Source organism: Giraffa tippelskirchi, chromosome 6, assembly GCF_054371585.1.
Source record: "Giraffa tippelskirchi isolate mGirTip1 chromosome 6, T2T-mGirTip1v1.2.pri, whole genome shotgun sequence".
Taxonomy (NCBI): domain Eukaryota; kingdom Metazoa; phylum Chordata; class Mammalia; order Artiodactyla; family Giraffidae; genus Giraffa; species Giraffa tippelskirchi.
Window position 1 is genome coordinate 117,223,408 of NC_137280.1, and position 14,200 is coordinate 117,237,607.

General features: G+C 58.2%; 1 protein-coding gene and 1 long non-coding RNA gene across 26 annotated transcripts; one reads left to right on the top strand and one right to left on the bottom strand.

Annotated features, from left to right (window-relative positions):
- Positions 1-878: 878 nt before the first annotated feature.
- On the bottom strand, positions 879-9,958 carry ADAMTSL5 (ADAMTS like 5). Of its 25 annotated transcripts, none has more exons than XM_081502650.1 (13): positions 9,729-9,958; positions 8,059-8,380; positions 7,590-7,662; positions 7,391-7,482; positions 7,098-7,158; positions 6,847-6,955; positions 5,396-5,523; positions 4,946-5,057; positions 4,530-4,616; positions 4,240-4,403; positions 3,841-4,033; positions 3,696-3,767; positions 879-3,346 (listed from the first exon to the last, which is right to left on the bottom strand). In XM_081502650.1, exons 2-13 carry the CDS (start codon positions 8,112-8,114, stop codon positions 3,045-3,047), a joined length of 1,449 nt encoding a protein of 482 aa, XP_081358776.1. In that variant the 5' UTR covers positions 8,115-8,380; positions 9,729-9,958; the 3' UTR covers positions 879-3,044. The 25 variants fall into 25 exon arrangements, with proteins under 25 accessions (XP_081358776.1, XP_081358780.1, XP_081358775.1 ...); XM_081502654.1 differs by lacking the exon at positions 9,729-9,958 and adding an exon at positions 9,222-9,521 and having other exon boundaries at positions 4,240-4,295; XM_081502649.1 differs by lacking the exon at positions 9,729-9,958 and adding an exon at positions 9,222-9,521.
- LOC145510682 (uncharacterized) lies at positions 9,318-13,818 on the top strand. Its single transcript, XR_014057193.1, has 2 exons — positions 9,318-9,504; positions 13,002-13,818. It is a non-coding gene; the product is annotated as an uncharacterized LOC145510682 (long non-coding RNA).
- The last annotated feature ends 382 nt before the right edge of the window (positions 13,819-14,200 follow it).

The following is a 14,200-nucleotide window of genomic DNA, read 5'->3' on the forward strand; positions in this document are numbered from 1 at the left end:
TCTCTGCAGAGAATTCAAAACAGTAAGAAAAGCATCGCACCCCCCTCCCCACAGCTGGCATGCTGCAAGATTGCTGAATACAATCTTCTGTGGAATGGATGAATTAGCTGTTGGGATTACTACAGTTTTATTAACAGAAACGCAAGTTCCAAACTTGCCTGTTTTCTTTGTGTGCTCAGTCATGTCCAACTCTTTGTGGCCCCCTGGACTGTAGCCTGCCAGGCTCCTCTGCCCATGAAATTTTTCAGGCAAGAATACTTGGGTGCGGTGCCATTTCCTTCTTCAGGGGATCTTCCCAACCCAGGGATAGAAGCCTCATCTCTTATGTCTCCTGCATTTGCAGGCAGATTCTTTACCGTTAGCACCACCTGGGAAGCCCCATAATAGCTCCTTATTTGTCTCAAATCTGCTAGATGAAGTCCATCTAGCTCCAATATTAGCCTCAAAATATTGCTAGTAAGTTGAAGTCCCAAGAACTTAGCTTAAGTTACACAGAACCAAAGACCAAGGAGTTGTTATTGTTTAGTCATTAAGTCCTGTCTGTTTGTGACCCCATGGACTGTAGCCTGCCCAGCTCCTCTGTCCCTGGGATTTCCCAGGCAAGAATACTGGAGTGGGTTGTCATTTCCTTCTCCAATTTTCATTCTTTATCCTTTAATAAACATTGCCTCCTGCGGGAAGTCCATTTGAAGAATTCCCAGTGCAGGAGGCTTGAGTGGACTCAGTTGTTCATGCCTCCCTGGAAAGGGAGTTTCCGTCTGTAATTACCTGCGGTTCCTCCCGGCAGCGATCCAGTCACTAACCCAAGTGGACATAGTCAATAATAAACCCGGAGATGGTAAAGATACAAAGAAACAGATCTTGAGTCACTCATTTCCTTTGTTGCATGTAACCACCTGGCCTTTTTATTCATGTTTAAAAGGAAAGCATCAAAGCGGTGTGGAACTTTTGCTGGGCAAGTGCTAATGCTAGTTTGGACCTCAACTACGTTGCTGAATTCGAGTATCTTTAAAATTGCAATGTGTTCTTCTCTCTTTAAATGGCTCCATCGGTCCCTGGTTACATGGTCATTTCCGGAAACAATGTTGCCGCCTGGAGGAGCGGCTGCGGGAAGTCGCGGCTGGTGGGGCCACAGGCCATGCTGTCTGCTAGTGAACCCTGCACTAGCGTCTTTCTCCCCCCACCGCCAACCCACCCCGGGGCAGGCGCCTCGCCCTAGCCAACCGGTCCAGCTGGCTGGGGAGTAGATGGCAGCGCTACTCCGCAGAGCTCCGGGGCGGAGGAGGCCGGAGACTCAACTTCCCCGATCCATCCCCGCACTGCAGTGAGGCAGAGGGGCCCATCTGGGCCTTTCGGGAACCCTTGGGGACTGCAGGTAACACCCGGAGCGCTGAATCCCTTCTCCCCCGTCCTGCCACCAGGGGGCGCGCGGGCCCCACGCCTCCCTCCAGAGCTGCGACCCGCTCGGCCTCGAGGAAAGGGGCGGTCCTGACATCCTGGGGCTCCATCACTTGTTGCTGAAGACGGGCCAGGCCTGGGCTGCCCCAGGCGCTGCTGGTCCCAGGCGTACAGTAGGCGCTCAATAAACAGTCTTTGGAGGAACGCACGAGTGAACCGGAAGGGGTAGAGCAGGAGTCCCGAAGGGTGTGGTTCCCATGGTCAGGTCTGAGTGGGGCTGAAAGGGTACCCACAGATGGGGAAACTGAGGCCCAGAGAGCTGCAGGGCTTGACCGGCGGTCACCCACAAGGTCAAGGGTTGAGTCTACTGAGACCTGCATGTCCTGCACCCCTTGCACACTCCCACCATCCTGCGCCCCAGAGGAAAACAACCACAGACAGTACAGATGAGCGGGTTGTCTCAGATGATGGCATGAGCCACACCACTCAGGGTGGGGAGGCAGAAGGAGAGGTTTGCTGGTACCCCGCAGACACTTTCAATCCACATGACCTAGGCCTACCCTCCTGGCTCTAGAATCTATGAGGAGACCACATTCAGAACACATGAGGACAGGGCACAGGCTGAAGGTGGGGCACTGACCTGCCTACTCTGCTGGAGGGGTCCCCCCTCCGAATGGCCTGAGATGAATGTGTGGCCCCAAGGGGCATGAGGATGGAGTTGGGACCTAAGAAACCCCCACCTTCCCCTATCATCTATTTTCTGTCATCACGGTCCTCCCAGGGTCAGTTATGCTGGAGAGAGGTGGGGGCTGGACCAGGAGGAGGAGGGACAAAGTGCACATGATCACATGTGCACACGGGGATTGGTGGGGGGTGGGGCAGGGAGCATGCTTGTGGATCTGACTACCAGTGCATTCCAAAGTGGCTGCGGCCAAGTCTGTGTAACTGGGCTTGTTTTTTTAAACAGCTCTTGTAAAAATTAAATAGGAATAAAAAAGGGGTGAACAGCAGGGTTGCCTGGAGGAAAGCCCACCCCACCCTCAAATTGCTGAAGCTGTTAAGATTATCTGTGAACTTCCTGGTAGCAAGGGCAAAAGGGGAAATTGGTATGTTACAGTGCCTGGGTAGGCATGTTTTCTGGGGGTCATGCCTGTTTGTGACAGTGTCTCTGAAAATGTGAGAGTGCGTGTATAAGTAGCAGCGTGAAAGGAGAGAGTGTCGGGGGTTAAACAGTGATGAACTTTCTGGTAGGCAGGACAAGAGGAAGAGGGAAAACCATTACAACATCTCTTTAGGCATGTTTTCCTGGGACCAGGCTTGTGTGTGACAATGTCTCTGAGCACATGAGTGTGAAGCAAGGGGAATAAAAGCAGACACAAAGCCTGAGTGTAGAACAGCTATGGGTTTCCTGGCAGCCAAGGTGAGAGAGGAAACCAGAATTAAAAGTCTATTCAGTGAGTCCTCACCAGTGTGGACCTGTTGGTGACAGTGGCTCTGAATGTAGGGGTGTCTGAGTGTGATGATGGGAGAGTCATAGAGCTGTAGGTGGAAGACAGTTTCTAGCTCCCTGGAAGCTATGGCAAGAGGAGACATATGCTGACTTTGAGACTAGTCACCCATATGTGGCCAAGGTCTGGTCCAGGGGCTCAGAGAGGGCAGTGCCGGGCAGCCAGGCGCACGCGGCTGTCCTCGGCGGGGCTCCAGAGCCGGGCGTAGCCAGCATGGGGGAGCAGCAGCCGGTCCTGGGTGCCATCAGGGCTGATGAGGCGCTGGGCAGCCAGCAGATAGTCCCGATGGAGGACCAGTGGGGGGCAGGGGCAGCGGCTTGGCGCCCACACGTACTCCAGGGCCCGCAGCGGAGAGTGATTCTTGTAGATGAGCTGTACGCGCACCTCATAGCGGGTCTCCTGGGCCTGGCGGACGCGGCCCAGCACGCGGGCCCGGAACACTGTGGGTGGGACCATGCTGAGCCCTGCTGGACACTCAGCCCTGGGTCCCAATCATGCATCCATTGCAAGATGACGGAACTGGGGGTCAGGTGGGGCAATGGAGGCTCTTGGGAGCTGTGGTCAGCTGTGGCCTGGGGTCAAGGTCAGCTTAGGGATCAATGAGGGGTCAGGAGTCAGATTAGGGCAAAGGATCAGATCAGGGAGTCAAATTAGGGTCAGAATGGGTCAAGTTGTAGTCGGGTCAAGGAGTGAAGGGTAAAGTTGGACCAGGGTTAGAGGTCAGTAGGACAGGGGTCAAGTTCAGATCAATTGGGGGCCAGGTGAGGGATGGGGTCAGGGACCTCTCACCGAAGTCACTGCCGCAATATTGGAGCAACCGGTGGGCACGACCGCGGGTGTCGGGGCAGGGTGGGCAGGGCTCTGCAGGGGCAGTGTGGTCAGGGGTGTGGGCCTTGCCCCTGCTGGCCCCCCACCCAGGCTGTCCCCAGCTCACCTGGGGTGGGGATCGGGGTCCGTGGAGGGATGACAGTGGGGGCCTCAAGGGGCTGAGGTTCTACCTCCCGAGGAGGCTGAGGCTGCCGCGGGGACCAGCCCAAGGCCTGAGCCTGCGCCTGGAAGGGGCCATAGCGCTCCCGAGGAAGCCAGAACTCGAATTCAATGCCGGGGTTTGGCTCCTGCAGGAGGACCTGGGGCGGGGGCGGGGCGGGGGGAGTGTTACATACTAGGGAACTGCACTCGGTCCTGATGGCCGGCCACTCCCCCCACGCACAATCTACCCAGCCTCCTCCCTCTGACCGGTAGTCCCCAGCCTTCCCCCTCTGACCCCTGCTTCCCCCCGATTCTTTGACCCCATCCCCAACGCCCAGCAGCCCTCTCAGAGGCCCACCCCCACCTGCAGGAGCAGGTCTTCGGAGGTGGGCCCGGCGGCGTGCAGCGTCTCCTCCGGCCCTGTGGCGCGGGTGTAGACCACGTGGGTGCCCGCTGCCTCGTAGGTCCCGGCAGGGCTGACCGCCCAGTTCCCGTTGAGCACGTAGCGCCCGTCGCCCCCCATCAGCGCTGCAAGGGAAGGGTCAGCCCGGGCTCCCTGGAAACGGCCTTGCCCCTCTCCCCGACCCTGCCATCTCCCTCCCCGCGGGATTCGGGCGGCCAGCGAGGCGCCTCCTCCCTCGGACCCTGCGATACCCAGGTGGTTCCGGCTCCGGTGGGCGGCGCGAATGTGTCTGGCGCCCTCGGGGATCAGGGTCACGTTCCAGTACCCAGCGAAGGCACCTGGGCGGGAAGGGAGGAAGGTGTTGGGGAGCAGCTAGGGTGTATTTGAAGGATGGTTTGAGGATTAAGTGAGATGCTGCGGTAAGAAGATTAGCCAAGGCCCTGGTCCTCCGAAGACCAGTACTGACCGATGAATTGGAATTACGATTATTACCACCGTTAAAGTGCGGCAGCAAGAGTTAAACCCACGTCTGTTCAGGGAAGGGCGGGATAATCTGGCAAAGGCCAATCAGAATGACGAGGAGGGGGGGCTGGGCCGGAGACTGTCCAATCAGCGCGGGACATCTTAAAGGGCTCTGGGAGAACTCGAGGACGGGGCAGGCGGTCACCGGCGTCGCGGAACACGCGCTGCACGAAGAAGCACGAGTCGTTGGCACCGCCGCAGCGGCCGCAGCGGTCTTCGCGGGCGTCGGAGCCCAGCAAACCGTCACAGCCGGCACTCTAAAGGGGTGGGGTGGACACGCGCGCCGTCAGACGGTCCCCGCCCGCCTAGGCCATCGAAGGGGCGGGACCCTGGAAGAGGACTGAATCAAGAACTAAAAGGATAGAACCTTGCGGGCAGGTCCTCGTGGGAGGAGACTGGGGATGGAGTCTAGTGTTAGATGGGGCAGGGGAGGGCGTGGACTTGATAAGGGGCGGGGCCTAGGGATGAGGACAGGACCAGGAACTAAATAAATGGGGTTTGGGGGCGAGGCATGGAGGGAAGAGACAGGGTGGAATTTAGGGGGCGGGGCCTTGATGGAAATAGGCGGGGATGGGGCGGGGCCTGGAATCCTCACGAGGCAGCGGCCAGCTACGCAGAGTCCCTGGGCGCCCGGACTGCAGGGGGTACCGTCCAGCACGCGACCGAAGCTGTGATAGAAGTCTTGTCCCACCGCTAGGCAGTTGAGGTCGCACTGGTTGGGTGCTGGGGATGGGAGTAGTCGGCGGGCATGTGGGGGGATTTATATTTGAATTCCAGCTCCCTCCTTGCCAGTCTTCCCGAGGCAGCCATCCCCTTGGGCATATGAGGCTGAGACTCAGCCAAAGCCACACATGGAGGCTGAGGCAGAGCACGGACTGGACCTTAGGCATTCTGCTTCCCGTTCCCTGGGATTGTCCCAGACTCGTATACTGGGCCAGAATGTATTCATTCGTTCATTCATTCATTCATTCATGTTAAGTCCTAATACTAGGGACCCATTATTAATGTCATCTGGAGAAGGAAATGGCAACCCACTCCAGTATTCTTGCCTGGAAAATTCCATTGACAGAGAAGCCTGGCGGGCTACTGTCCATGGAGTTGCAAAGAGTTGGACACGACTGAGCATGCACACACAATATTAACGTCATTACCTATTCTTCATTCATTCTTTCATATGTTCATCCCACAAACAGTCATCAAGCACATTTCCCAGAGAGTGTTCTAGGCTCTGGGTAAAGTGATGGGCAGAACTTACTCAGCACTTGGACCCTGCACCTAACAAGTGCTCAATAAAAAGTATTTGTTCAGTGCTGAGTCCTGCATATCCTGAGTATGTTGCTGTCCCTCGCTGGGACTCTGTTTCCCCCTCTGCCTGGCAGCGGAGCACAATGGATAGTCTGATCACACCCACAGGCTCACAGCCCTGCTCCCTGCTCCCTCACCCCCACCCCCACCCCCCCCGCTCAAACTCCCTCCATCTCTCAACTTCCTGAGGCTGGCTGGCAGACCCTGCCTGGAATGGAGCCTAAGCTGGCCCTGGCGGGCCTCTGTGGGGGTGAGATCATGGCAAGTTTCCTCCAATTCTTAGGGTGAAGGAAAAAAAAAACCCATGAGGTTGATGGTTGGAACTTTCTCCATTCCAGGATTTTCTTATCTGTGTCTACCCCCACCGTGGCGTCTAAAGCTGCCTGTTTCCCTTAAATCTGGAGGCGCGCTGCCCTGGGCACACAGTTATATAACTCACTATTTTCAGCTCAACAACATTTCCTGCTACTGGTATAAGTTTGAGAACTCTTGGCCTCTGGATACAGCTCCCAGTAAATCCTCAGCTTGGTGTTCAACCCTGTGCAGAATAGACCCTTCCTCTTTCTGCCCCTGCTTCACAACTCCCACATGCTTTCTTCGTTTCACTTCACCAACTCCTACATATCCTTCAAAGCCCCAGTGCTAATGCCCCCTTCTTGCAACCCTCCAAGTTTCTCTTCCTTCTTTCCTGGCCAGTTTTGAGTTGTTCCCTCTGGACTAACAGGAGGCTGGGCTACTCACCGCCATAGAAGGGCACCCATTGGTAGGTCTTCTGGGTGCCTAGGACGGGGTGGCCATTGTAGAGGGCACATTGGAGGTCTCGAAAGGGCATGGCCCCTGGGGGACAGTCCTGGGGACAGAGATGGGTGCAGCAGAGGCTGGGACAGCCCCGAGAGAACCTGGTATGGTGGTAAGCATATTTGGGGGCATGAGCAGGGAAGCAGGAGGGCTTCGGGGAGAACTAGTTTAAGAGGTGGGTGGGTAGAACATACGGGCAGCTGGCAGAGGCGGTACTCATGGGTGTCCCCCCAGCACAGCTCTTCCCTGGGAAACCTATGAGGAGCAAGGGGGCCAGACTGTTGTCAGCACCTCCAGGAACCCCTTCCCCAAAACCAGCCTGCCCATCAGTCTACCCTCGCCAGCCCCACCCACATTCCAGCTGGATCAGTGGGATTAAAAGTCACAGCATGTGTGGGCAGGCCAAGGGTGCGGCCAGGGGCTGGGCTGGGCTGGCAGGAGAGGAGGGACAGGGACCCCCTCCCATTCCACTGGGCAGCCCCCTCACCTGATACATCTCCGGCTGCGCACCGAGAGCCCTCGCCCGCAAGAGCTGGAACAGCGACTCCAGGAACCCCATGGGGTCCACTCACCCGGACCCTACTTGGGGAGAGAGAGTCACAGTCAGCCTGGAGGGGAGGCTGGCTAACCCCACGCCGCAGCCGGGTCCCCATCCCTGCTGCCCCTGGGCCTATGTCCCCTTTTACCTGAGCGTTGCCCCCCAAACCACAATTCAGGAAGGTCCACAGCAGGAGCAAGAGGTTCCAGAGGGAGCGGGGTCTGGGGGAGGGGGGCAGAAGGTGCACAGCAGTGGAGATGCCAGCAGGCCAAGGGGTTGAGCCCCAGCTCTGCCTCGACTGGCTGTGTGATTTCAGACAGTAACTCAACCTCTCTGAGCTTCCCTTCTCATCTCTGAAAAATGAAGTCATAATAGAGCCCACCTAATAGGAAAGTTTTGAGGGGGCCGTCAGATTAGGTGAGAAAAATGGGAGGCACAGAGCCTGGTATGAAGGAAAATGTAAAAATTATTATTATTGGTTGTTTATTGTCATGATGCACACAGTAGGTGCTTATTTAGTGTCTCATCGTGGAAGGAATCATTCATTCCAGGGATGTGCATGGGTCTCTCTAGGGTCCTAGGTCCTTCCCCACTCTCCCCACCATCTTTGTGCCTACCTTCTGGTATGGCCAGGGGCCAGGTGCTCCTCTTTGTCTGGCCTCAGTTTCCCCATCTGTGCAATGGGGACCAGCTCGGTTCTGTCCAGTATTCTATGAGACCTTGCAGAAGGTGTGGCTGCTGGGAGCTGGGGCTGGTGCCCGGCAGAGGCACCCCCTCACAGGCAGGCCCCCAGCCTCCAGGGCTCCCTCAGCTCCCAGATGTGGGACAGCAGGGAGCTCCTGGATGGGGTGAAGGGCAGGGAGGGGTGACCTGGCCCTGGTCCAGTGGGTGCCTCATGGCCTCATGTGTGGAGGGTGTGGAATGGAGCCCCCGAGCCGCCTGCAAGAGGGAAAGGGGCTGCCAGTAAGGATGATGGAGGGAAGAGGGAGGCAGCTGCATGGGGCTAGGGGAGGGAGTGGCAGGGAGCCTTTGCCTCCCTGGGCCTCAGTTTCCTTATTTGTCAGGGAAGGATGGAGTCACTTGTCATCCCCACCCTCCACATGACCACAGCACTGGATGAGGAAGGGGGAGGGAAGAGGCCACCTAGTGAGTCCTTTCTCGGGCCAGGGCCATGGCACCCGGCAGCCAGCAGTGCCCAGAGGACATGCAGGACGTTGGAGGGCTGCAGCCTGGAGGGGGGCAGGCTGGCCCACTAGACCCCCCTGAGCCCCTGTTTCCCTGGTTATCAGGTTCTCCTGGCTCAGAAACACTGAGGAACTAGGTGGGGCAATCCCGGGGTGGGACTCCGTTTGATCAGAGCCGTGTGACTCGCTGCATCTCTGAACCCCAGCCCTGGCTGGCTTAGGCAGCAGGAAAAAGTCCGGGCTGGGGAGCAGAGGGAGGGGGAGAGGGCTGGCCCTTCTGACAACTGCTCCCCACTTAGCACTGGCTTGTTGCAGCGGAGGAGGGGGGTCTAGGTGATGCAACATGAGAGGCCAGAAGAACCACCGTTCCCACTCTCTGGGGTTCCCTACCCGAGGAGCCGCACCCATGCCCAGTGTACTCCTGACGGTGGGTACAATCTCAGGGCGGCCACGCCTCTGGGCCTCAGTTTCCCCAGGAGGAAGTAGGGATGGGCTTCCTCCCACCCTATGAATGGCTGCCTGGCCCCACAACCCCAGCTTTGGGTGGGAGAGAAGACGCTGGCCGCGATAGTGGGGGGATAGAAAGAGGGACTTACCGGCTACGCAGAGCCCAGGCGGCTCGTCCTGGCTCCCCAGGCGGCCCCTGGGCGAGCGGAAGCGGCGGGGCCCGCGAGGAGGGGCGGGGGGAGCCCGGCGCGGCCCCTCCCACCCGGCCTCCCAGGGCGCGCCCCGGCCAGGGTCCGGAGGGGCGGCGGCGCCGTGCGCCCCCGCGCGGCCGTTACGCGCCCGGGCACAGATCTGCGGCAGGGGAGTGCCCTGCACGAGCGCCCCCACCCCCACGCCGGGACTGCGGCCTGGTGTCTGACCGTCCGCTTCCAGGTGACCTTGGGAAGCCCAGGGCGGGGGAGCCACGCGGGGAATGACCCCCCACCTCGGGGCTGCTATTCCGGGCGCCGCGCTCAGGGCCCGGGAATGTGCGCACACCGAGGGCGCCCTGCTGCGGCTCCTGGAGGGCGCTGCCCTCTCTCCACCGACGCCCAGATCGCGTCGCCCCGAAGGTTCCTTTTCGCGGCCACTACCCCTCCCCAAATCCCTCTCCCTACCTCCCTCAAGGTCACTCGGGGTTCCGGTTGCGAGGTTCCCGCCCCAGGTCCCGACCACCCCCAGCGCAGGGCCCCAGAGCACTGGGGAGAAGCTCGGCCCCAGGGGCCGGGCGTGGGGGGCGGAGAGCCCCTTCCCAGCCTGGCGCATTCCCGGGCGCTGCTGTCACCAGAGGACGCGCCCCACCCCGCCTCCCGCCCTCCTTGCACGGCCCCGGGCGGCGAGCCGTGGCTTCGATGCTAGCCCTGGTCGAGGAGGTCCCGTCTCCTGTGGCTGCGGCCCCGCCCTCCTCGACCTCAGGTTCCCCAGCCAGGCAATGGGGTCCGCGGGGACCTGTCTCCACCGCGACACTTTGTGCCGACCGGCAAGGACAGGGTTACCCCAGGGCTCCCCACCATCCCACCCTTTCCTGGTTTAGCATCTGCGTACCCTTCATCTCCCGCCTTGGCAGGGACGCTGCGGGCGCCCTCCACTCTCCCCCTCCCCCTGGCTCCTCCCCGTCGCCCCGGGATGCCCCCTGGTGAGCGGCTTGAGGAGACTGGGTCACCAAGTGGGCGAAGGGAGGACGGCCCTTCTTCTTCGTGCGCTCGGCCCAGGCTCAGCTTGAGTGCCTCCTTCTCCCGGGAGGCCCCTGTGGAGTCTCCCAGCCCAGACCACAGGGAGGGCGCATTGCAGGTCCCGCTCTGTTCTCCAGCCTGGAGCAGCTCAAAGCAGGGCTGTCTAGTGCCATTCATTTGTCCAGAACTTATTGAGCACTTATTGTGTGCCACTGCAGGCTTCCTGGGTGGTTCAGCGGTAAAGAATCTGCCTGCAATACAGGAGACTCTGGTTGGATCCCTGGGTTGGGAAGATTCCCTGAAGGAGGGCATGCAAACCCACTCTAGTATTCTTGCCTGGAGAATCCCATGGACAGAGAGTCTGGAGGGCTACAGTCCATGGGGTCAAAAAGAGTCGGACACGACTGAAGACTGAGCACACACATGTGCCGCTGCACCTGGAAACAACCCCACCAATTAGGCTAGTGAGGTAGGCATACCCTAGAAGGGTGTAAGGCCACCTTCCGACCTAGAGGCTTTGAAAAAATAGCCCAAGCCCACTGCAGATGGGGTGGGGGGTCAGGAAGGCCCTTCCCCAGAAGGTGATTGCCACAGGGAGGTGGCGGAAGGGCACCTGGAACAGCACATGCAAAGGTCCTGAGGCTGAAATAGAGAATAAGGGACCATAGGAAAGTTGGTGTGCTTGGAGCAAATAGCCAGGGTTGGGGTGGAGATGTGGTCAGAGGGGGGGAGTGGCAGCCATGGGAGGTGGGGGGCTCTCTGGTTTGGGAACACCTACCTCTGGCATTCTGGGGGCAGGAGGGGGCTCCAGAAAGCAGTGGGGAGGCAGCGGCAGGCATGGTCCAGGCAAGGGCTGGGGTGGGGGAGGGGAGGGGACAGTACTGGGTGGTTCCCAGCAGTCTGGGAGTGGAGTCTGCAGGCTGTGTGACAGATCCCAGGGGGATTGGATGGGAGGAGGCAGGCAGGAGCCTGGCCTGAGCAGCTAGGGAGGGGAGGCGCCCTCTTCCCTGAGGGGCGGGGGTTGGGGGCAAGTTCAGAGGTCAGCTGGGGATAGGTCTAGGCGTGAGGCACAGAGAGGCTGGGAGTCTGGGGGCCACATTTGGCCAGAGATGGACACGTGGGCATCCACTGTACACAGTGGTGGTGAGAGTGGTGGATGAGGTCACGGGGTGTGCGTGTGGACAGAACGAAGACTGGGGTCCCCTCAGGTCTCCAGAGAATGGGCGCCTGGGAGGCGGGAGTAACCTGTGTGGGTGAGGTAAGGACGGAGCTGGACCAGTGGCTAGTGGATCAGCATTGATGGAGGCAGTAACCTGGACAAGGCTGAGCCTGGTGGGTCAGGGCTCGAGAGGGTGGCAGGAGGAGGGGGGTGATGGTGAGGGCAGGTACCCTCCACAGAGCACCTACTGTGTGCGAAGCTGGGACCCGGTGCCTGGGCGGTGTCAGAAAGAAATCCGGCTTGACCAGGAGCGCCACCAAGTGGACAAGCTCATCCCCCTCCCATGTGCCTCAGGCCCCAAGCCCCAGGGTGTGGAGACAGTATGCCTGCAGGAAGGTATACAGAAGGCTGCTGCGAGGACTGAATATTCTAAGCATTGTGCTCAGCAGAGGGCATACAGCAAGCACTATGTCCTGCAGGGAGCATATACAGCAGGCATTAGGCTTTGGAGGGGATATACACAGCAGTCACTGCATCCTAGAGACACGCATCCAGCAGGCCCTTTGCCCTGCAGGAAACGTATACAGTAGATACTGTAATCTGCAAGGAATGCATTTAGTAGACGCTGAACGTCCAGAGGAGTGCGTGCAACAGTCCATGTGGCCTGCAAAAAAATGTATACAAAAGTCACTGCACACTGCAAGGAGTCCACACAGCAGGTACTGAGTACGGTGTCTATGGCAGGCATTGTACTCTGCAGTGAATGTATAGCAGGAACTGAGTCCTGTAGAAAGAGCATACAGCAGCCCCTGCCCCTGTCCTGCAAGGACAACACACAGCGCTTACTGGGTCCTCCAGGGAGTGTATACAGTAAGCCTGTGCCTGGCATGGGGACACAAGCCCTTGAGGGCTGGCGAGATACGACTGGGGTGAAGGTGTGGAGTCCTGTGCCTGCCCGTGCCCCCCAGCTTTTGCTGCCCCCCAGGTTTCCAGCCCCCAGGTATCCCCAGCCAGGATAAAACTCAGCTGGGTTCAGCTGATTCCCAGAGGGGAAGGCTGAGCGCTCAGCTCACACCACCTGCTGCAGGTGGAGGGGTGAGTGTGAGGTTTGGAGGCTCCAGGTGCGGTAATAACTCACCACCCCCAACTCATGCACTGGCTTGGACCTAGGCCCAGGGGTTATGGGGTCCCCCAACACTGAACTCTACCCTGAACCCCATCCTTTTTTCTTATAAATTTATTTTAATTGGAGGCTAATTACTTACAATATTGTAGCGGTTTTGCCATACATTGATATGAATCCGCCACGGGTGTACATGTGTTCCTCATTCTGAACTCCCCTCCCCCCTCCCTCCCCATCCCATCCCTCTGGGTCATCCCAGTCCACCAGCCCTGAGCACCCTGTCTCATGCATCAAACCTGGACTGGCAATCCGTTTCACATATGATAATATACGTGTTTCAATACCATTCTCCCAAATCATCCCACCCTCGCCCTCTCCCACAGAGTCCAAAAGACTGTTCTATACATCTGTATCTCTTTTGCTGTCTCGCATATAGGTGAACCTCATCCTTGAAGCTGGGCATGGACAGGATCAAGCCCAATCAACATGGATCCTGACAGATGTGGATCAGCCAGGCTCCCTCTGTAGCCTCACAACCTTGAACTTCCTGAACTCCCTCTCCAACCCTCTGCAGCCTCCCTAAGGCCTGGCCACGTGGTCCATAGGACCCTCCAGCCTCCTGTGTAGACTAGGTGGGAGAGGTCCTGTCACCCTGCCCCAGATCTTGGGTCTCTGAAGCTGCCCAGCTATTCCTGGCCATGAGTGGAGCAGGATCGGGGCCCCACCATGGCGAGGGCGGCCCATGTGAGCTGGGATGATACTGCTCCTCTGCCCCAGGGAGATGCCAACAGAGGCCAGAAGCAGAAAGGGCTGGATTTCTGAGACAGTTGTTTGAGTCCCTGGATAAAGCCACACCTGAAGCCATCCATTATGTTTCACTTGAGCAATTTTGAGTTTCTGTGACTTCTCATCAAGGGGTCCCCAATAATAGAGAACAGCATCTTTTCCATCACCCTCACCCACCAGACAAGTCCTGTTTCTTAGGTCACTGATCCTGTGATGGAGTAGTTCACATCTACAGGTCACCACTGCCTTGAAGACCTCCATATCTGATGTGACACCCTCCCATGGCCCCCATGAGAGAAATCCTCACCCTACCTCACGGGTCAAGACTCTGGGGAGCAGAGGGGAACAGTCACACACAGCAAGACTTGGAGGGCGTGGGGTGACTTCACACTCATAACTGGATGGGTGTCCTGAGCTCCTTTTTTAAATTTAATTTTTCATTTTTTTTAAACACAAACTATTTTCTTGACGTGTACACATGGCTTTATTTATTTTTGGCTGCAGTGGGTCTTTGTTGCTGCACATGGGCTTTCTCTAGTTGGGGAGAGCGGGGGCTACTCTCCAGTTGCAGTGCATGGGCTTCTCATTACACTAGCTTCTCTTTTTGCAGAGCATGTGCTCTAGGCGCACAGGCTCCAGTAGTTGTGGCACGTGGGCTCAGGTGCTCCGAGGTATGAGAAATCTTCTCAAACCAGGGGTCAAACCCTTGTCCCCTGCATTGGCAGGTGGATTCTTACCCACTGTGCCACCAGGGAAGTCCCTAATTTAATTTTTAATTTTTGGCTGCACTGCAAGGCACGCGGGATCTTAGTTCTCAGAACCCGGGCCCCCTGCAGTGGAAGCCTGGAT